The sequence below is a fragment of the Xiphophorus couchianus genome, chromosome 17, assembly GCF_001444195.1.
Source record: "Xiphophorus couchianus chromosome 17, X_couchianus-1.0, whole genome shotgun sequence".
NCBI lineage: Eukaryota > Metazoa > Chordata > Actinopteri > Cyprinodontiformes > Poeciliidae > Xiphophorus > Xiphophorus couchianus.
In genome coordinates this window covers 3,780,174-3,801,547 of record NC_040244.1, presented here as the reverse complement: position 1 = coordinate 3,801,547, position 21,374 = coordinate 3,780,174, and the positions used below count along the sequence as shown (strand labels likewise).

The 21,374-nt window shown below is 35.6% G+C and overlaps 2 protein-coding genes across 4 annotated transcripts in view; one reads left to right on the top strand and one right to left on the bottom strand.

Annotated features, from left to right (window-relative positions):
• Positions 1–21,374, top strand: part of cacna2d4a (calcium channel, voltage-dependent, alpha 2/delta subunit 4a) — a 76,944-nt gene that overhangs the window by 3,153 nt on the left and 52,417 nt on the right. For 2 of the 3 annotated variants that reach the window (XM_028043929.1, XM_028043930.1), the window contains 26 exons: positions 1,840–1,921; positions 4,214–4,330; positions 4,475–4,534; positions 5,059–5,221; positions 5,307–5,438; positions 5,755–5,815; positions 6,550–6,700; positions 6,868–6,942; positions 9,217–9,306; positions 9,443–9,556; positions 9,644–9,722; positions 10,716–10,849; positions 11,524–11,601; positions 11,837–11,917; positions 12,413–12,487; positions 12,599–12,685; positions 12,789–12,860; positions 13,096–13,157; positions 13,981–14,048; positions 14,138–14,183; positions 14,278–14,375; positions 14,488–14,581; positions 14,701–14,793; positions 15,051–15,178; positions 16,097–16,174; positions 16,963–17,031. In XM_028043929.1, coding sequence (XP_027899730.1) covers positions 1,840–1,921; positions 4,214–4,330; positions 4,475–4,534; positions 5,059–5,221; positions 5,307–5,438; positions 5,755–5,815; positions 6,550–6,700; positions 6,868–6,942; positions 9,217–9,306; positions 9,443–9,556; positions 9,644–9,722; positions 10,716–10,849; positions 11,524–11,601; positions 11,837–11,917; positions 12,413–12,487; positions 12,599–12,685; positions 12,789–12,860; positions 13,096–13,157; positions 13,981–14,048; positions 14,138–14,183; positions 14,278–14,375; positions 14,488–14,581; positions 14,701–14,793; positions 15,051–15,178; positions 16,097–16,174; positions 16,963–17,031 — 2,387 coding nt within the window. The remainder of the gene's footprint in view (positions 1–1,839; positions 1,922–4,213; positions 4,331–4,474; positions 4,535–5,058; positions 5,222–5,306; positions 5,439–5,754; positions 5,816–6,549; positions 6,701–6,867; positions 6,943–9,216; positions 9,307–9,442; positions 9,557–9,643; positions 9,723–10,715; positions 10,850–11,523; positions 11,602–11,836; positions 11,918–12,412; positions 12,488–12,598; positions 12,686–12,788; positions 12,861–13,095; positions 13,158–13,980; positions 14,049–14,137; positions 14,184–14,277; positions 14,376–14,487; positions 14,582–14,700; positions 14,794–15,050; positions 15,179–16,096; positions 16,175–16,962; positions 17,032–21,374) is intronic. The other variant, XM_028043931.1, reaches the window with a different exon arrangement.
• Positions 6,645–21,374, bottom strand: part of lrtm2a (leucine rich repeat transmembrane protein 2a) — a 38,879-nt gene continuing 24,149 nt past the window's right edge. Inside the window, exon 8 of the transcript XR_003598909.1 lies at positions 6,645–6,658. The gene's annotated coding sequence lies outside the window, so the exon portion shown is untranslated. The remainder of the gene's footprint in view (positions 6,659–21,374) is intronic.

Here is a 21,374-nt window from a genome sequence, read left to right as displayed (position 1 = left end):
TGTTTAAACCGAAGTATCTGTGAAAGAAGTAATTGCCTCTCATTTTAAATCATTTGTTTATAATTGAGAAACCATCTGATGTGGCTGCTGATGTTTTATGACTGTAGGAAAATTGTTTCATTGGGTCAGAGTGACTAAGAATTAAAGCAGAAGTTTTTTCCGGTCACCTCGGGTCACTTGACACAAAATTCATTATGCCGTCTGCAGATTTGGCAGCGAGGCTGTTGCTTCACTGGAAGTAGACAAAACAACTTACATTTCACGTCAGAAGGGGTCAGCTCTCTAGTCGCTGTGGCAGCATCACTATACTGCTACCATTAGGAAAAAAATTATATGTTTTAATCCTTATCCAGGAAAAATATTCTCTTTCCAATCTACTCTGTTCACATTTACTCCTGTTCTTGTTCATTTATTTCCTCTCCTTCATTTTGTTCCTTATTTTCAATACCCATCCAAGTTTTCTTTTATTTATTTTTTCACTTTTATCACACTTTTGCAGTAGACAGAATTTTGCATTTATTAAGTATTTTCTTTTCTCTCAAAATCTGACCTGCTTTCAGACACATTTTCTTCAAAGTGATTTGCAGCATCATCCTGCTGTACCTTAAATTCAATTAAGGCCTTATGTGTTTTTATGAAAAGTACTGTTAGGATGTTTTTGTGCAAAGAAAAAAAGGGCATTGCCTCTATCATGTGTACAAGTCCTTCCAATTTTTTTTTTGATAGACAGGATGACAAAAATCATATTGAAAAGAAATATTAAACATTCAACAACCTTTAATGTGTTAAAGTTGTACTTGGAGAAGTATGGAATTTGATTTGATCACTTTCCAAATCTGAGTAAGTATAAAAACATGAAAAATTAGTTTGATTTCAGAAAATTTGTGAACATTTCAGTTCACAAATTTATTTCCTGTTCTAGTATCTATTTAGATGATGAACTTTATTTTCAGCTTACCACATCCTTGGGTTTTGGTCAGGTTTTAAATTGGACCAAATATTAATGAAATAGTCTTATTACACACCATAAACTCTGATTTAAAGAATAACACAACGCAGTCATGTCATCAATGTTATGCCTTTCTTTGTCTCTCACTCTTTCTGCATCGAGTGACAAAGAAAGATTCTTCCTCGCAATTTTTAAAATCTCAGAAAGTAAAGATGTTTTTTTTAACTTTTTTTTACTTCCCTATAACAGTTTGTAATGAATCTGTCAACAAGTCAGCAAATACTGAGAGTGTTCAGTACTGAGGGGAGCAAGCTGTCTGTGTCCCAGTGAGCTGGCTGACTCCCCATTGGTTGAGCCATCTGTCACATCCTGTCTACGCTATGACCTTATCTCAGTTGCATTCACATAGAGGATTTGTAGAATTACTGCATGTTATTGAGCACAGAATAACCCTTTGGCCTGGCAGCCATGTCTGTCCTCTTCCACTGTCACCTTCAGTAATCTCATTTAATCTCACCTTGCTGCAATGTTAGTAGCATCTAAGCTTTTTTTTTTTATTTATTTTTTTTTTTACATTTTGTCATTTTTAAAACTGCAAATGTCTATGTGTTTTATTTGAATATTAGTTTGTCATTTTGCAGTGAAAGAAATATTATACATGTTTTTTTTTTCTTCTCCTTTAGTGGGGTTACATTGTACAACAATATTCCAAGATTTGGGTTTAATCAATCAATTCGAACTAGAGATATGGCACAAATGCAAATCTACTGACTGATTCTATAGACTTTTGACATTAGACATTTGCTGTTTTTTGGTTTGACTTTGGAGCAGTTCAGATAATAATAACAACTTTAAAGTAGTGAATGTTTTTTGCTTTTTTCTGTGTTCAGTGTGCAGCAGTGGGCCGTGTCCTTCGGAAAAGAGATTGCTGCTTTGTCGAATAGATACTCTGGAGCTAAACTTTTGCAGAAGGTAAGATAACCCACATGTTCACACAGTTAAAGCTAACTGACCCATTTCTGAACAAAACAGATGTCAGTCAGTAGATATTTCCAAAGTGCTTCATATGCCATCTGGGAAACATTCCCTGTAGTTTGGGAATTTCACACACCTTTTGCTGAGTGGAAGCCAGTGATAGTTACGTGTTAAGGATTAAGAACATTTACAGTACATCTACACAGATGAATATTGGAGGTTGTGCAAAGAAATTAATCAAGCTTTTTGCATTACATTCTAGCTGTCAGAATACTTAGATTAATACACAAATCTTAACAAATTAATTTAACTAACCTTGGCTGCTGCTTTTTTATGCGGATAGAAAACAATATTCAAAGACAGGTTTGAAAGGGAAACCATTCATTACCTTTGAGTTTAGTGGCATACATTTTCCATACAACATCTGCTTGATAACCATAGACCAATCTAGTGACACGGTTAACCTAAATATTACTCTGATATGTTTTTCATTAATTAGTACATGCAATTTTTCCTTGCATGCTACCCTCCAGAGTCCCTGGCAGGCCCATTCACCATCTGCCACATTTGTATTGTGTGTTTTTATTCTTATACCTTTCATTAACTTTTCGATCTTTTACTAAATGTGTTGTAAAATAAAATATCTCCCAACAGATTTGGATGCTGAAATATATCCAAGGCATGCATTCGTTCAGGACATTAACTTTCCCATTTAGATATGTAAATCCTTTGTTCTCACATAAATTTGTGCAGTGACTCTACTATTATTGGCTGTGTTTATGCAGACCGTGTCACTTTCTCATATTTTAGAAGCTTATCTTTGTTTTTGGCCACCGGTGTGTAAAAAGCATCCAGTGCATTAGTTTAATCTTCGCAACATGAAGCCATTAATCACCTACCTGTGTCTAATCAATGACTTTCTAGTTGCAGAGCGTTTTGTGACTCGGACCTCTTGCTTGTGTAGCCCGGCTAAGCTATTAAATGTTTTTCCGTTGCAAGATCATGAAATAACATTTTGATTTTGTTCAGCAGCCACAGCTTTGTTTTTATTTGCTGTAGGCTGCAAAGAGCTCTTCATAATCCTTTCTTTATAATCCTTTCTCTTGTTTATATCTGCTTTCCTGCTCCAAGGTAGAGGAAAATTAAAAACTGTTTCTGTGAAAGTAAAAAAAAACCCTATACCTTCAATAGGTTTTAAATGGATTTGTTTGATAGAGTTTGATAAATGATTTTACAGTGTGTTCACGAAGTCTTATAATTCATTTTTGAAGTTTTTTTTCTGGTTAAATGAGTATATGTTATTAGTATTCCCATACTTTATTCCCCTTCATATTTGTTAAATATGATGAGGAATAAAATTAACATGATTTAATACAACAATCTGTTTGCCCTTACATCCATTCATCCATCCGTCCACCCACATTTTGGACTTGTTACCTGCTTTGACAATCAATAGTTTAATGTAGCTTTCTATAATCTACTTATTGTAAGAAAATGTAAAAATGTCACTCCAACCAGCAAGAGACTGTTCAAATTTGTTTTGACTTAGAGAGGCAATAATTTTTTGATATTTCAAAGAATCTATTAATTCTGCTACTCCCATTTCCAAGGCATGAAATCGGAGCGTAATATGAACATTTTAGAAAATATATCCAGTCATCATTAGATTTGTTCAGTTTTAGCAATTATCCCTAAAAGGCTTAAAAATATTAAACTGTCAAAAAAATTTACTCATGCACATTCATATCAGGTGGAGCTGTGAGTTGGGTATGATTTTAGCAAACTGTTCTAGTTTTTATAGAGTTTAGGAATCTTTCTTAGCAGCAACAAGGTGGCATGATTTATGGTTTTTAACCAGAATACGAGATCTGAGTTTTTTTTTTATTTTGCCTGTGATGGTACGGAATAAGATTCTGTCTGGTTTCATGATTTACATAAAGACACTAAGCTGCAGCAGAAGTAGATTGGGAAAGCTGCTTAACAAATTTGACCCAAAACTAGCCGAGTTTCTACACAAAACCAATTGCAAACTCCGAATCTGTTCCCACCGCGTATTCAGGAGGCACAGGAATTAAAACCATCAGCACTGATGGTTATTTTAGCGGTGCTCAATTTATTAATGTGAGGATAGTTGAGTCACTTTTGCAATTAGGTCAAATTCTGTAAGGTGCAAACTTAGTGGGTGGCAACCCAAACGTAGCTTGTAGATGCTTAGACTAGCTTTTTAACAGCAAATGTTTAAGTGTACATAATTTTTACTTGGCTAAATAGGTAAAATTTGTTTTGAAGAAATATACGGATGTGGAGGGCGTGGTGAAGATGGAGGAGGTGAACGGTGAAGAGCTGGTAAAGAAGTTTGCGGAGGAAATGGAGGAGATGCTCGGAAGGAAAATGAAATCAGTGAAGGTAATAATGACGATATGTTTAATGCAGAGAGTCTGCTGCTTGTTTGATCCATCATCAGTAACTGTTGCTTTATTAATCACAATAAGTGCTTCAGTAACATGATCATAGTTTTGAGTGTTATTAAGAAGTTGTGTTTTGCCGCAGAAATTAGCAGAAGCAGCAGAAGATGCTGATCTTGGGCACGAGTACAACGAAACACTAGAAGTAAGTAAGAATGTGCTTAAGTTCAACCATTTATACAGATCATCATTTTATCCTGTTTACTTATTTTTAGTGATATTCAGCACTACCAATTTACCAGAGCTGTGTTAAATTGTGTAAAATTATATTATTACCCCCAGAAGTGCAGTTTGAATGCCTATGTCTTTATTTTTATTAGGCTTTTAATAAGCAGAATTTTCTTTCTGCAAAACTTTTATACTTCATAGATTCATAACACAGAGACTGATCTACACTCTAGTAAAGACTGTTGACCTAACAGACTGCTGCATCTTTAGCACTTCAGTTCAGAGTATTGTATTAAAGCATTTTAATGGAAAGTTGTGTGGAAGGAAAAAGTATGGTAGAAAAAGATGCACAAGCACAACAATTGCAGTGTTTGTTGGTTTTGTTTTTTGGTGGTGTAATTGTCTTGTGACATAAGAAAGTGAATGCGTCACAAAGTTTTCTTATGCCCCAGGCTGGCCCTGCCTTACAAGCATCTGTTTTTTTGTTTTTTATTTCTCCAGTTTGACTACTTTAACTCCCTGTTGATCAACACTGTGGATGAGGAGGGCAATCCAATACCACTTGGTGGAGAATTCCTCTTGGAGAAAAATGAACATTTCAATAAACTTCCAGTTAACACACAGCAGAGTAACATCCAAGTTCCTACAAATGTTTACAATCGAGGTAACAAAATCATAAAGCCTGGATTTACCTACAAATGCAGTAAATCTCTTATAATATCCAAATTTGTTTCTGTCTCTTTTTACAGATCCTGATATTCTAAATGGGGTCTACATGTCTGAGGCTCTGAATGATATTTTTATTGATAATTTCCAGAAGGATCCAACTCTCACCTGGCAATATTTTGGCAGTGCCACAGGCTTCTTCAGGCTCTACCCAGGTATACTGAGAGACATGTTTGCATCCTGCAAATTTACCTTGCTTTTATTTTTACCTGCTGTATTTTCACCCATTACTGTGCTGTTAATGCAATAAGTGGAGCAGCAGATGCATTTTAAACTACTCAAGTCAAACAGGGTACTTACTTGATTTGTTGTATGTAAAATTCAGTGCATGATGGCAGTAGAGGCAGGAGTTGTACAATCATTTACCTTTGGGGGAGAGATGGCTACTGTTACATTCTTCTGTGTACTGACTCTCAAATTTGTTTTTTTTGTTGTTGTTTTTCTTTTTTGCTTTGCTTTTTACATTCCCAGGAATCCAGTGGATTCCAGATGAAAATGGCGTGGTCACCTTTGACTGCAGAAACAGAAACTGGTAAAGCTACAACCTTTCCATCATCAGTCACACAGTGATGTCGTTTTAAAACAAACATGTTGCCTGCTACTAAAAATCTTAAAAATAATGATTTTTTTTTAACACTTTAAATCTCAGCTACATTCTTCCTACACTATGTGACAGAGACCATCAGCCTCCTCTAGGTTGTTATCGATTAATTTCTTTCTTGCAGCATATCTCATTTTCACAGGCAGGCACCAGTCTTTGGTGTGAAAAAATAGGAACACATTGTATGATAGCCTACATTTTTAAAATTTATGTTCTGTTAAAAAAGCAATGGTCTGGCCAAATATTGTGCTCTTTTAATGAGGAAAGATTACCTCTTTTCATAAAAATAATCAAGTAAAACATGTAATTCTGTGACTACCATTCCCAGGAGTAAGACTGCACAAACAGAGCAAGATTTTTCCTTCCTGGAAAGTTTTATGGAACAGCTAATGAAGTTCCAGGAACTTTGCAACGTTCTTAGAGAGGCAGGCTGTTGTTTTGGAAAGCGGAAATCACGGAGCTAAAAGGTCTCGGCTGCTTCCAATCACATCTGCTACAGTGGAAATCTCATTTGCGTGTAATTGGCTTAGAAAGTCAGGGGATGACAATAAAGGGATGATGGTACGCGAGGAACGGAAGACTGGAGGAACAAATAAAAGGATAACCCTTGCTCCGTTCCTCCCCTTCCTTCTTAACGTCATCTTTATCTTTACCTGTCTGTTTAGGTACATACAGGCCGCCACTTCTCCCAAAGACGTGATAATCGTGGTGGATGTGAGTGGCAGCATGAAGGGGCTGAGACTGACGATAGCCAAGCACACAATTAACACCATCCTAGACACTCTGGGAGAAAATGACTTTGTAAATATTATAGCTGTAAGTATAAGAACACGCAGGAATGTGAAGCTGTTATTTTAAAGAATAAAAGGTTGCAAGACTTTCATCTGATTGAATATGAAAATATGAACTTTTCTTTATTTCTATTACCTTTCTATATTACTAAATGTTTCCTCATTTCTCTTATTTTGTTGGTTTCTCTCCAGTACAGTGACTATGTTCGCTACGTGGAACCCTGTTTCAAGGGCATGCTGGTACAAGCTGATCTGGATAACCGAGAGGTAACGCGCACACACACACAAAAAAAAAAGCCAGGCGCATACTGGCTCACAGTTAATTAATACAATTAGCTTCTGCTGACCCAATCCTGCTAATCCTCTGATGACAGAGATTCACATGGTAGTTAAACATCACAGGTAAAGTTCACAGTCAAGGTCTTAGGGGCATTTCATCCTGCTTCTCACTGGCAGCAAGTCAGTATAATTCAGCTGCATCTCAGTAAATTAGAAAACTATTGGGAACATTTCTATGTTTCTCTGCACTATGATTTGCTGGTACAGCTCGGATTCCATGCTTTTTCTATTTGTTGTGTCACATCTAAACGTTTTAAATTGCCTGTTAAATATTAGTATGTATGGGTAGATAAAGATGAATTAAATCCTTTATGTAAGAATGTGCTGTAATTGTAGCATTCATTGTAAGACCCTTCTGGTATGTGAAAGGAAACATTTTTTATACCCCTAAACATAATGAAAACCCAAAACCTATTATTGACTTTTGTCCATTTTTTGCCAGCCAGTTGTAATTTCTTTAATATCTTTGTTTTTATTTGTCTTATAAATACCATTTCTGCCTACTTTATTCTAAACTGAGTCAAAAAAATTCTCTTTTTTAGTAGACTAAGCGTATTAACTATTTTACTTTTAAGCCACATCTTTTATTTCCCCTTTATTTCATTCTTAGAGTGAATAAAAACAGTATCAATAATGTCTCATTGCTTTACTGCTGCAATCATTTTTTCCTCCTCCTGCTCATCCGTTCTCATATTTTGATATCCCAACACCTGCTCAGTCTGCTGTGCTGCAGCATGTGCGTGTCTGTTTGCTGGATGTATGCCCTACTTTCACTCCCGTCCACATTGTTACAGATCAGGTGAGGTCGCTGGCCGCTGACAGTTTTATAAGCACGTCATGTGGCATGTGAGGGTGGGATTTGATTGGCTGAATGCACAGAGAGATGGGCTGCAGGAGAATGGACAGATGTTAGCTGGCACATTTGTTCATCCTTATTAAAGAACGCTTAGCAGTCATGTCTTTCCAAAACCTATTTTATGAAACAGGAGCTCATGATAAGCGTTTCCAAGCTACCATCTACAAATGTGAGTGCTTGTTTTTATGAGTTAGACACAGTGCCCAAAATGGCATCCACACTCATTGAAATTTTTTTAAAAAATGATGCTACCACCATAAAGTTCAATGTGTGAAGGGTTTTAGAGTGGTGTGAAGTTAAAGAAAGATTATGTGTAGTGTTAAACAGTTATTTTTCCCAAAGTATTGAGTGTGTTTGTAATTGTCATTCCTAATTCAACATTTTGTCAAAACACATTTTGCTGCAGTGTCTAGCAGCTTTACACAGCTAGAAACTGGAACTTCTTTTGTGCAAAATAGCTGAAGGTCAGACATGTTGTATTTTGCACTTTGTGAGCATCAATTTTCAAGGCACGCCTCAGTCTTGATTAGATTTAGATCTATTCTTTGACTAGGCCATTCGACCTCATAAATATATCTTGATTTGACACAGCCCACTGTAGTGCTGGCTGTGTGTTTAGAGTCGTTATCCTGCTGGAAAGTGAACCTCAGATCCAGTCTGAAGTCTTTTGCAGCCTCCAAACGGTTGGCTTCTAGAACTGGCTCCATCCAACTTATTCTGACTTGCTTACTTGTTAAAATACCCAAAAAAACACCTTTAGTTTTGTGTTTGCAACATGCAAAGGAACAAAATGTGGAAAAAGTCAAGGAATATATATACTACTGTAAGACACTGCATGTTGCAGATTTTTCCCAATTTTCTTTCCCCCTTTTTCGCTTTTGGTAAAATAAAATTTTAAAAAACTTTACATAGTTCTCTTTTTTCTGGATTTTAACAAAATATACTGTACATATTTCTGCAAATGTACCAAAAAAGAGTGACAATAGGTTAAGTTTTAAAAATATATTTTGCTCATTATATAATTTAGAAAAAATTGACAGGATCAAATAAAGAGTCTGCGGTTTGGGTTATCTTTAACCTACATTTTCTGTAAGGTCCAACTGCAGAAGCCACTACTCATTGTGGCTGAATTAGCCTGTGTGCAGGTGTTAATTAATCCTGATTACCTCCTAGAGCTGTAGTAACTTTGCTTTTATTGGCCAGGGAACCAGGCATAAGCTCTTGACTGCACAGTCCCTCTCATGTTTTGTACCTCCTAAAACACATGAGTCAGTTTACCTGCATTTTCCAAAATTAAAATAGCAACAAAGAAGTGATGTTGTGTGAGTATGTATCTGACTTTACAGCACTTCAAGCTTTTGGTGGATGAGCTTCAAGTCAAAGGAGAGGGCAAAGTAAAAAAAGCAATGAAGGAGTCTTTCAAGGTTCTTAACGAGGTTAGTCTCTATTCTTTGCTATATATATATATATATATATATATATATATATATATATATATATATATATATAGGCAAAATTTGTTGTGAAATGGTGCAGTTATTTCCAGTCATGTTTGTTAATGAATATGTTTAGGCTGCTGCACTGGGGCAGGGCAGTCTGTGCAACCAGGTCATCATGCTGATAACAGACGGCGCCATGGAGGACTTCAAGGATGTTTTTGAAGAGTTTAACTTTCCAGAACGTCGGGTGTGAAGTTTATTTTCATTCAGCTGTTCAGAGTACTGAATGTGGGGTGTTTTCTGCCGCTTAAACACTTCTTACCTGTTTCTGCAGGTTCGAGTGTTCACGTATCTCATTGGGCGCGAGATGACTTTTGCTGAAAATGTTAAATGGATCGCCTGCAACAACAAGGGTAAAGCTAATTTATGTTTTTGTTTCCTCTGTTTTCCTGTTTGAAATGTTTCAGAGAAACCCTGACCCAATAATTAAACCAGAGTCTCTTAGGAAAAATCATGTCATTATCAGAGTAGAGATGAAGATATTTCCTTATTTTCAATTAGATCAGAATTGAGGCTATTTTGTAGCTATCAGTTGCTGCCCCCTTGTGAATTACATTGTGTCATGCATCAGTTCAGATCAGAAAGGTGCAACATTCAATGAAATTTTGGTCTGGTAATTCCTCCCAACTGCTACAGTTTCTGTATTTATATTCCTTACAATTTCATACATTTTGTCATATTAGAACCACAAACCTCAGCTTGATCACAGCATCCGTGGGGCAAAATGTGGAGGAGGCATCATGCTTTTGTTGATCAGGGAATGAAAAGCTGGTCAGTTTAACAGAATTTGGCCAGTTGGAAGCAGGGTAGTGGCTCCATCATGCTTTGGAGTCACTTTTCTTGAGTAGAGACAGAAAGCCAGTCTTGGAGAAAAACTTATTAGAGGCTGCAAAATGCATAAAAATGGGTTGGAGATTCTCTTTCCATCAAGATAAGAGCTCTAAACATTTAGCTGTTTGCACACATTGTCTTCTAACAACTGAACAAGACAATGTGTGAAATCTGCAAAGGGTGTAAATATTTTTGCAATGCACTCTATATTTGACAGAATTATTAGTATTTTCCTAAAACTGTTCATTTGAGACTTTGATAATTACATAAAACCTGGACTAAGTCAAACCACAGGAGAGTTATCGACACACACATTTGGGTAATTTTGTATATTGATATGTCTGGTAAAATAATGCATTGCTTTTATTTTAGTATCAATAGAAATCAAGCAGATTAATAAAAAAAAATCTACCATAATTATATCTTAATAAGAGATCTGATATTTTATGGACTCTAAATTTCCTGTATTTTCCAGGTAAATGAAATGTGTTTATATGAATTTGCTTATCCTGCAGGTTATTACACACACGTGTCCACACTGGCTGATGTTCAGGAAAATGTCATGGAATATCTCCATGTTCTCAGTCGACCAATGGTTATCAACCATGACCACGACATCATCTGGACAGAGGCCTACATGGATAGTGTGGTCAGTCTTCTTCTCTCATTATTCACAAACATGTTGGGCAGAATGAATATAATAAAGTTAGAACAGAGACAAATCTTTCTCTTTAGGTTTTGGTGCATCTTCTTTGTTTAGCTGCATAATTTTTCCTTCCTTGTTATTCTTTCTTTTTGTTGTCATGCATTTCATCCTGGTTTGTTTTCTCCTCTTCTCCATCATCCCATTCAGCTTCCCAATAAAGATGAGGTAATCATAATTGGAGTTTTAGCTTAGTTATATAAAGTAAAGGGTATTTGCGTAAGGGGTCTTCCTTAGAATGCTGGTTCCATCTAACAGCTTTCAGAGAGTATTTTGTTGTCTGTAGATGTTTTTGTTTGTGTTACGTTTTTCTAAAACTGAACTTGGCTAATAATGCTCCTCAGTTTGATTTGTTAGAAACCGACCATAGAGCGTGCTAAGCATTAGTAATCTCTGTCTTATATATATGTTAGTCTTACAAATCTGGAAATACAAAAAGTATTCTTTTGAACTCATTCATTTATTCACCTCATTTTCATCAACTTTTCATAAGTATCATATTTTCTTGTTGTTTTTTTCTTGACTACTTTGTCTGTCAAGTTCTCAGTTCCCTCATGAATGGGTCCATAAGTCACTTTTTCAACAGAAGTTAAAGTGTAAATCTGTCTCTTGTATTGCAGCTGTTTAACACTCAGGCACAGAGTTTGCTCCTGATGACCTCAGTTGCCATGCCTGTTTTCAGTAAGAAGGAAGAAACTGTAAGTTGACTTATTTTTTATTTGCTAAATTTATGATTTTATGTTCATACATGAGTACATGCATGAGTACAGAAGGAAGGGAAGTATGTACATCAATACAGATTATAATGGATTCAAAGTATGACTCTATTTTTTTTTTCTGTCAATGTTGTGCAAATGCAAGTCTGTTGATCTTAAAGGTAGCATGGAATTGTATAATTCATTGTATTTAACTCCGGTGTCCTTCTCTCTCCAGCTGTCTCATGGGATTTTGCTGGGTGTGGTAGGAACAGATGTGGCCTTAAGAGAATTGATGAAATTAGCTCCAAGATACAAGGTAAATCATATGTGATTTACAGCTTAAAGAAACAGCTGGCATGTCTGAGAAAAATAGTTCCTTTTAAATTGCTAATCACACCATTTGGTCTTCTTCTGACTGACACCCAGAATAGTTCACTGAGCCTTTTACATTAAACTACAACTTCCACACAAGGGAGTGTTTATCACTTCACTGACAGCAATAATCAGATGTTTCAGTTTCCCAGTGGCTGATTACTGATCAGGGAGGAACAAGCTAAAAATCAGCCTAATCCGGTCTCCATTTTATTTCTTAGTGTATTCTTTTAAGCTTTTGCTGTGCTGTTTTTATGGTGTTTTCTTCCTTCCTGTCTTTATGTAGAATCTGCAGTGCTGTGCTGTATTTGTAATTTAGATGTTAATTGAGCACATCTTTTTCAACAGCAGTGTGTGTGACTGTAACACACCGCGTAATATCATTAATGTCATAACAGTAAGGAGATATAAGTGGTTTTCTGCTGTTCTGTTTCTCCAGCTGGGTATCCATGGTTACGCCTTCCTCATCACCAATAATGGTTACATCCTGTCTCATCCAGAACTACGGCCTCTGGTACATGCAAAGATTTGCTTCACATCCTCTGAGAGACTGTTGAGATTTTATTAACCCAGCGACATTAGTAACAAACTCCCATATGTCTATGTTTTTGTTTGTCGGTGACAGTATAAGGAGGGAAAGAAACTGAAGCCTAAACCAAACTACAACAGTGTTGATCTGTCAGAGGTTGAATGGGAGGATACTGAGCAGAAAGTCAGTGCGCAATTTTGTATTTCATATATAAATTTTTATTATTTTTATTGAATGACTGCTGTACTAAAAATGAGTCCTGAATATGTTATGTATCTGTATATAGCTGAGGACAGCCATGGTCAAAGGAGAAACCGGCACAATGTCTTTAGATGTGAGGTCTTCAGTGGACAAAGGAGTAAGGACTTTGCTTCTTTTTATGAAATAGTTGCTGCTGTAATTTTAGAGCAGGCAATCTTATGTCGTTTCCTGACAGGTTTCCATTCCAGTTAAACAAGTATTTCTTTTATCTATTGTCATCTAAATTAATTCAGAATATGGCTTAATTAATGGAGATGGTTGTTTTACCAGTTGTGCATGATTATTATTTTATTGTTGTCAAATTTGTGATCTTTTGTCTTTCTTTCTTGCAGAGGAGAGTGATCTTTTTGAAGAATGATTATTCTTACACCGTCATAAATGAGACACCATTCAGGTCTGTTTGATTATTTTTGCAAATAGCATCTACTGTGCTTTGCAAAAGTATTCACACTACTGAAATTTATTTTCCACATTTTGTTACTTTAGAGCCAGAAACTTCAATGTGCTTCATTGGGAATAAATGTGATATAAGACAGTCCAGGATTTTGACTTAGAAAGGAAATGATCTGATGACTTTCAGAGTTTTATTTTACATATGAAAAGTGTGGCATGGATTTGTCTTCAGCCTCCTGAGTTAATACTTTGTGGTACCACCTCTCATTGCGCTTACAGCTGCTAACCTTTTGTGTCGCTCCCAGCTCTGTACATTAAAAGATGATTGTTCTTATGCAAAATAGTTCAAGCTCACTGTAAACACACTTTTAGCACTCTGTAACCCTGCTTTAAACTTCTCCACAACTTCCTCCCTGACCTTTCTGCTGTCTGGTCGTTGTGATGCTGTTTGTTAACTAATATTCTGTAACAGACCTCTGAGGACTTCATGGCATTTTAGTGACATCTGATGGCATTTGTTTAAATAAATAAGCTTTAGAAACATATTTTTTCTGCTTCACTTCATAATTAATCACCACTTAGTGTTGTTCTGTCACACACAATCCCAAAAGGATGTATTAAAAATTGTGGCTGTAATGTGAAAAAGGCACTGTATGCTCACCATACAGAGAAATATTTCATTTATTTAAAAACACTAATCCTGGCATAACTAGAATTACTGTATATGAACAATGTATATTTTTAGATGTTATCACCTGTAAGCATATGGATGCTTGTGCTATTGTGTATATTATTACACGTTTTTTCTTTTCCTATTTTGACAGTCTTGGTATAGTCTTGAGTAGAGGGTTTGGAGAGTACATCTTCACAGGAAATGTCTCACTGGATGAAGGTAGATTTAAAGCTTTAGTAAATCTGTCTGATTTTTTAAAGAGAACAAACCTTTTCAGTCTCTCCTTTTCCTCTTTCTTTGTTCTTCAGGTCTTCATGACTTAATCACTCCAGATCTGACCTTAGCCAATGAGTGGTAAACATATAGTATTGAATTTCCTTTTAAAAGTTTCAGTGGAAAGGTTGTTTTCCTTCATACAAATATTTATCTACACATTTTGTTTTTGCAGGACCTATTGTGAGATAGATATCGACCCATCACATCGCAAACTGACCCAGCTGCAGGCTGTCATAAAATATCTCACTGGGAAAGAAAAAGATCTGCGCTGTAAGCCTACACTCAGTTTCATTTACAAAATAATTTTGTTTACTTGCGATTTGAAATGTAAATATTTTCTTTGAAAACTTTCAGATTTTTCCCTCTTATTTTGTACTTACAGGTGATAGACAGTTGTTGCAACAGACTCTATTTGATGCTGTTGTTACAGCACCTATGGAAGCGTACTGGACCGCTCTCATGCTTAACACATCTAGGTGAACAAAAACACTGAAATGAAACCCATGAAAATTCTCTCTGGATGCAGTGTTGGGCTTCCAGCCTTATATTTCAACCTCGCCTGACCTTTTAGCTTTGTGTTTTGCTGCTCTCCCAGTATGGACGATGGTGTTGAGACTGCTTTCTTGGGGACTCGTTCAGGCTTGCAGAGGTTCCTGAGGTACACGGGTGTTGAAAAAAGAGTTGGCAAGTGAGTGTTAAAGCAGTATTTTGTGTTTATTGAAACAGCTACAATGTTTAAGAGGTTTAAGAGGTTTCAAACATTAAACATTGTAGTGGTAGTCAGGCAGGTCATTGACTTGACTCCTCTGAGATTTTTTCCCTCTGTTCTCTTCCAAATTGAGAATAAGCATTATTTTCTACCAACATTCAATTCATTTCTCTGTTGTTCTTCATATATAGAGATTTTAAACTAAAGGTAAACTTCAATGGCTTTTGTCCCTGTAGGTCTTTCCTGACCTCCACAGATAAAGAGAACATGTTCACTCTGGACCATTTCCCTGTGTGGTACCGCAGAGCAGCAGAGTATCCAGTTGGACAGTTTCTGTACTACATGCCCAGACAGGACACAAGAGGTAGTGGGATCACCTTCACGTTGCAAACAATTTAGAGAATAATTAGGAAAGACATATAGAATACCTGTCAATCTTTTTAATTTCCATATATTGTAGCTATTTCTATGAAAAGGTTCATTTATCAACAGTTGGCAACCTACAACTTTGTAATTGTGTCTATATATGCATTTATGTATTATTTTTCAAAAGGAAGTTATTTGTTGACGTAATCTGGAGATTTGTTCTTAGTCACAGAAAATATTTTTCATGAAAAATCATTATTTGGACAAACATATCTTCTTCCATTATGTTGATTGTCACGTTATACTAATATTTCCTCTACTTAGGTTTGACAATAACTTAACTGTTGGCAGTAGATTTTTCTTTTTGAGCTTTTTAAAATGTTCCCATGTTGAAATAAGTTTTAATTCTTTACACAATAAAAAGAAGTTGAAAAAGAAACTTTTTTATATTTTGCCACTTTACAAAATCCTAATGAACCTATCAAATCCTGTCGTATGCATCCTGAAGTATTTTTGAGAACAAAATGTAACTTTTCTGCCAACATGTAAAACGTGTGGTGGAAAAGTGAATAAATATATCGGAAACAATGTTTTAGACTTTATTTGTACAAAATTCTTATTCACTTTCCTTCCAGTTGACAATTATTCTCAACTTTGTGTTGCTCTTTCACATAAAATCGTAATAAAATACTTTCACGTTAGTGATCGCAATGCAAGGACTGTTTAAAACTATAAAGAGTATTCTGAGAATAAAGCTGAAAGATTTTTTTTTCTTTTTTTCCTTTTTAATGTATTCACATTTTCAGATTGTTTTATACAAATTATTAATTTATGTTAAATAGTGCGTGTTAAATTTTAAATAATCATCTAAATGTTTTAGGACGATGGTGAAAAAGAGATAGTGTGTCATTTTCAGATCTATTCAGGGATTATGAGGCTGCCTATAGTGCCACCTTCAGTTCAGAAGAGGTGCAACACCGTGTGGAGGAGCAGGGTAGAGAACTGCCTCTGATACTTGGCATGCCTCCACTTTTGAATCTATCCTGCCCATAATTTTCCTTGGCTCTGGGCTTAAGACGATATAAACTGCTGTAGCTCTGTGTTTCTGTTTTTAGTTTATTTTCAGTTTTGGCTCGGTCCTGCCTTTTCCTTTTTATCTTTCCGGTTCCCACTCATAAAGCATGCCATTTAAATATGAGAACATCCTGTCAGTTTTCTCCCATCAGAGAGGAAGATTCTTGTTGCTTCATTTTCACCCATTTCAATAGTATACATTATTATAAAAATTATATCAGAGAATCTATGCAGTGCAAGTTATCACAGGATAAGTAACGGAAAATAAATACAGAGAGCACATGGACTCCCAAAATATACAAATGCATTCCTTTGGTTATGAATGTATTATTCAATTAGCTCTCCTAATCTCAGTTATATAACACTTGAAATGTTAATCTGTTTGAAATCTGAGGCTTGATGACTGTCAGCATCTGCTGAAGGCTGCAAATAGATGCAAAACAAATTTAAAATAGAGCATGAATCTTAATATTGCCTAACCTAGTGCAAGTCAGCCTGCCACACATTTTTCTAGATACATTTCAGCAAATCCGCTGCATTAATCCGACAGTAACATTCTAAAATGCTGATTAATAAAAAAAATTTTTTAAACTGTGTATTGTGCTTCTGCATGTCAGAAAAGAATGCATGCATCCATGTGTCTCATTATGCATGAAATGACAAAGGTGCCAGGATTTTCTTTTTAAGATTTTTCTGTTGCTCTACCAGCAGGAAGAATTGTGATTAGCTCCACTGCTGTGACTGTGACGGTGGGCAAGAAAACAGCCATCGCTGGAGGTAGGATGACAGCTCTTATTTCTTCTTCCCATTCCTGTTTAATCTTCTCTTAATCCTCCACCTCTTTTAATGTTCTCCACTGATTTCTCTAAGCTCTGCATATTTAAATGACTAAACTTTGATTTCCTTACTTTGTCCTAAAGTTTGTGGAATTTCTTCCAGCAAAACTGGATGTTAAATTTTACTAATTTGTTTGAGACATTTGAACAAAAATAAAAAAAAATAAGTAAAACTTAATTTTACAGTACATTGCAATCAATAGTGATATTAAATTGAGACTTATCTGTTGGTTTGTCGCAATAGCATCTGTTTTTGTGCTGGATGAATCTCTTGTGGTTATTGTAGTATCAAAGTTAAAAACACCACTACTCACTTTGCTTACAACAAACCCAAAAAAGAAAGACATTAAAGCTGTAGACTCAGGTAGACTCGATGTGAGGCAATCAAAAGGTGAAGAAGAGAAGTAGCTTGTTGCAGACCTTGTAGAAATGTACTGTTTGAATTTGGACATAATATCTAGATGATTTTATTTGGGTGCTTTAAGTTTTATATTTCAAACTCTACACTTCTAAGTTCCATGAAAAATAGTGCTTAGCTCACTAGTTTCAGTGAGAGGACTTTTACCTCCCAGTGCCTTGTAGCTAATTTCTCATTCCACAATTGTCAGTCTCTGAAAATCAACTGGATGGATACAGTTTATAGCAGACTGTACTTTGAGCTGTCTTGTGATTGAATCTTGTTAAATGCGATGTCTGAACTGTGCTTAAAATAACTCGCATTTGCTCTGCAAGAGCAACACGGTGGAGCACAGTTATCAGTTAGTGGCTTGCTTGGAGGCATTGTGCCAGATTTTCTTACATTAAAGGAATTAAACTCCTTGCTAAGAAAACATCTAAAGTGAGATGAAAGAGAAGTAAGACTATAGCCAGCAGAGGTTCCGGTTTGCGCCAAGAGGGAGAATCCTAACATCTATGAAACAGTGTCATTGTTTTTATTGTTTTATACTTGTGCATATGTATTAATTGTTTTTATCTTGTAATCAGGTTGCTATGTATTGCAAATTTTTTGCTCAGGTCCGTCTTGAAAATGAGATCTAGATCTCAACGGGGTTTACCTGATTAAATAAAGGAATATATAAATATAAAATATATATTGTTGCAGGATTTGTTTCCGTTTGGTTCAGTCAGACATGGTTGACCTGTGCTGATAACCAGTCTAGACCAGACTGGGAAACACTACATACACTTGAGTAAACTCATAATAACATATAAACCTGTTGTTCACTAACTGAAGTGTAAAAATGATATATTTAAGCGTGAGAAACAGGAAGAAGTAAATGTTACAGCTTTTTATTCTTTGATCTTTTTTATGCTGTGTCTGCATGGTGTCCTATTCTTAAAACAACAACACACTGAACTGCTAATTCTGAACTCTGTGAACCAATGTAGGTGGAAGGCTGCACTATAATGTACAGTATATATATGCATATATATATATATATATATATATATATATATATATATATATATATGCACTATAATGTATGTTAAGGCTATAGGGATGAGTTTTAGCATTCCAAATCAACTTCTATTTGTGCTGGTGATTCTGAGTTTGATCCTCTCTATTCTTAATTCTTTTTTTTTTACGGTGTCAGTGGATGTTAATTTTTAATCCAATTTAAATCTTTTTTTTTCACATTTAGATGTAGCAACTATGAACAGTGAAGAGCAACAGAGACCATTTTGTTTGTTTACATTATTGTGTCTGTCCATCCTTGTGTCCTTTAGTTCTATTTTTCTTTCTGTCTGTCCTTCATTTTAATTTTCTGGGTCTCCCTTTGTAGAATCAGACACATTTCACTGTCCTCTTTACCCTGTTAAACCCACTCAAACATCTTTCCAATTTTTCTTTTCCTCTCCAACTAAGCTGTCAGATCTGTCTTTCTTCATTTTGGCAGATTTTTTCCCCCTTGCTCTGCCCATCTCTTCCCCTTGTAACTCTCCTTGTCACTCTCTAAACTCCCACTCTGCTTCTGTTTTTCACTGCAGTAAGCGAAGGAGGTTTTCTTCTAAAAAAGGAGAGGATATCAAACATTTAGAAGCTGACTGATTCAGAAACATATGCAACTAAATTCTTCCACTGTATTTTAACCACGTGCCTACTCACCTTACTCAGCTGTTTTACTCTTCTCAGAGGTTTAAGGTTGGTAGGTGTTGGAGATAATGTTGTAAATTTATCAATGAGAAAATTTTGCTTCTAATTAGATCTACAGAGGTGTAACATCTGTATCAAAGCTTGCAGTATATACTGTAGGTATCTTTTGCATGTTCGTCATAATTGGCTTCAGCAACAAAAGTTTTTCTTGGTGTCTGAGCCAAATGAATGAGAGCATGTTTGACTGCATCGGTATTCTGATTGTATGTATATGTACATTTTAACCTCCTTTCCACTGAACACATGTATCTTTAACTTACAGTAACTTTTTAGGACTACTCAATTTACTGTGAAGGGAAAAACTATAATAATGTTTGGTACATTTCTGTACTGTTGTTAAATCCATACTAGTAAAGCACGCTGCTGTGACTTCAACACTACTGTACAGTGTGCCATGAGCTTCTTCTGTATTTTTATCCCAAACATTTTCATCCTCTGTTCACAGTTTCACAGTCATATAAAAGAATCCATCTATCTTTATCTACAAGCCTGACCAAAAACCGAAAGAGAAAAGCTTTTAAAAATATAATAGATGTCCTTCATATTTTGGATTGTAATTTAATTTCTATGGAGCTACAATTATTTTCATGACCACAGAGTGTCAGTGTTTCCCTGAACACGAGCAAGATCCGTTCTTCATCAATGTCTCTGTTTACTTGCATGTTATTCCTTCATGCTATTTTGGTGGCTGATTTAATTTCACATTCTTCAATGAAGGCCAGTGGTTTCATCTGTTGGAGGATGATCCAGAATCAGGGCTCAGCTAGAGATTAGTTCTTCGCTGCAACACAAATGACAAGCTGTGAATAATTTTGTCATGCTCTGTACAAAGGTGCTGAAAGGATAATAAAAAGACAGATAGAAAATCTGAACCGAGGGATCAGTAAATAAAAACCAACATGAGAGGCAGTGGAAAAAAATAGACGTAATGGTGCAGAAGAAATACTGGGAAAGAGAAAAAGGTGAAAGATTTAGAAAAAAGATGGCAGAGGAGGTGACAGGAAGATAAATGGAGACAAGATAAGTGAGAGTAAAAAGAATTGAGGGAAGATTAGAAATAAAAAGAGGTGAGAGCAGATAGAAGGTGAGGAATGGAAAAAAGGAGAAACTCTTGTTTGTATTCATTCAGTCTAAGCCTAATGGATGTGAATATTTTACACCTGTTCTTTTGGAATAGATGCTAGTTTTTTACATTTTAATGAAAGCATAATGTTGTGCATGGTGGACATAAAGCTGACACATGTGATATGTTTTTATTTATATCAGTATTGTAATAATCTAATAGCACAACACACTGTATATTTCTGGGTTGTGCCATGGAGGCCCTCAGTTATCATGCTGCTGATGCAGTGTTTATGCAACAAGCTAGAATTTATTTTTCCTTATACACAAAGGCTACATAGGAAGACGATTGAACTAGCTGGCATACTTTGCTGTCAATATTACCAGACCTGCAGATTAGGGAGTTATGGGAAAATCTTTTTAAATCCATAGACAGTTGGAGTCTCTGAAAGTGATTTTTTATCATAGCAGACATCATTAAATCATTAAATTGATTTTTTTTTTTAAATCAATTTAACTTTACCTACATACATTTTACAGATGATTTTGCTCAACTTAAGCATCATAGATTAAGTCAGAATTTGCAGTGTTGCTAATACATTTGGTTTGAGGTCTCATGATGATGGGAAAGTAAGACAGGATTAAAAAACATGGCTAAACATTAGTAGTATTACCATCACAATAATATTGCAGATTAATGTGTTTCTAAAATTAGACAACCCTAATTTTCTCAATTAATTTGTTGCTACCTTGGTGTTGGAGTTAATTTAGCTTGCTTAAGTCTCTTATGTGTGGGGTTGTGTGTGTAAATTAAGTGTAAAAGGCAAAATAACCATTTAGCACCCATTGAGACTTTAAGTAGCGTTGAACAGTACTGCTTTAACTCTTACCTTCTGCACTTGTGATTTTAAAAGCAGAACTAAGCGTTTCATATTTTCTCACTAAATGTCCATGTTGCACAGTTACTAAATTTTACATTAAATAAATATTTCAAATTTTTTGAAGCATGGTTCTACAAAGCTGTGAGTCCAAGTTGTGTTTCCCTAAAGTAAAGTAAACCTTTGGAT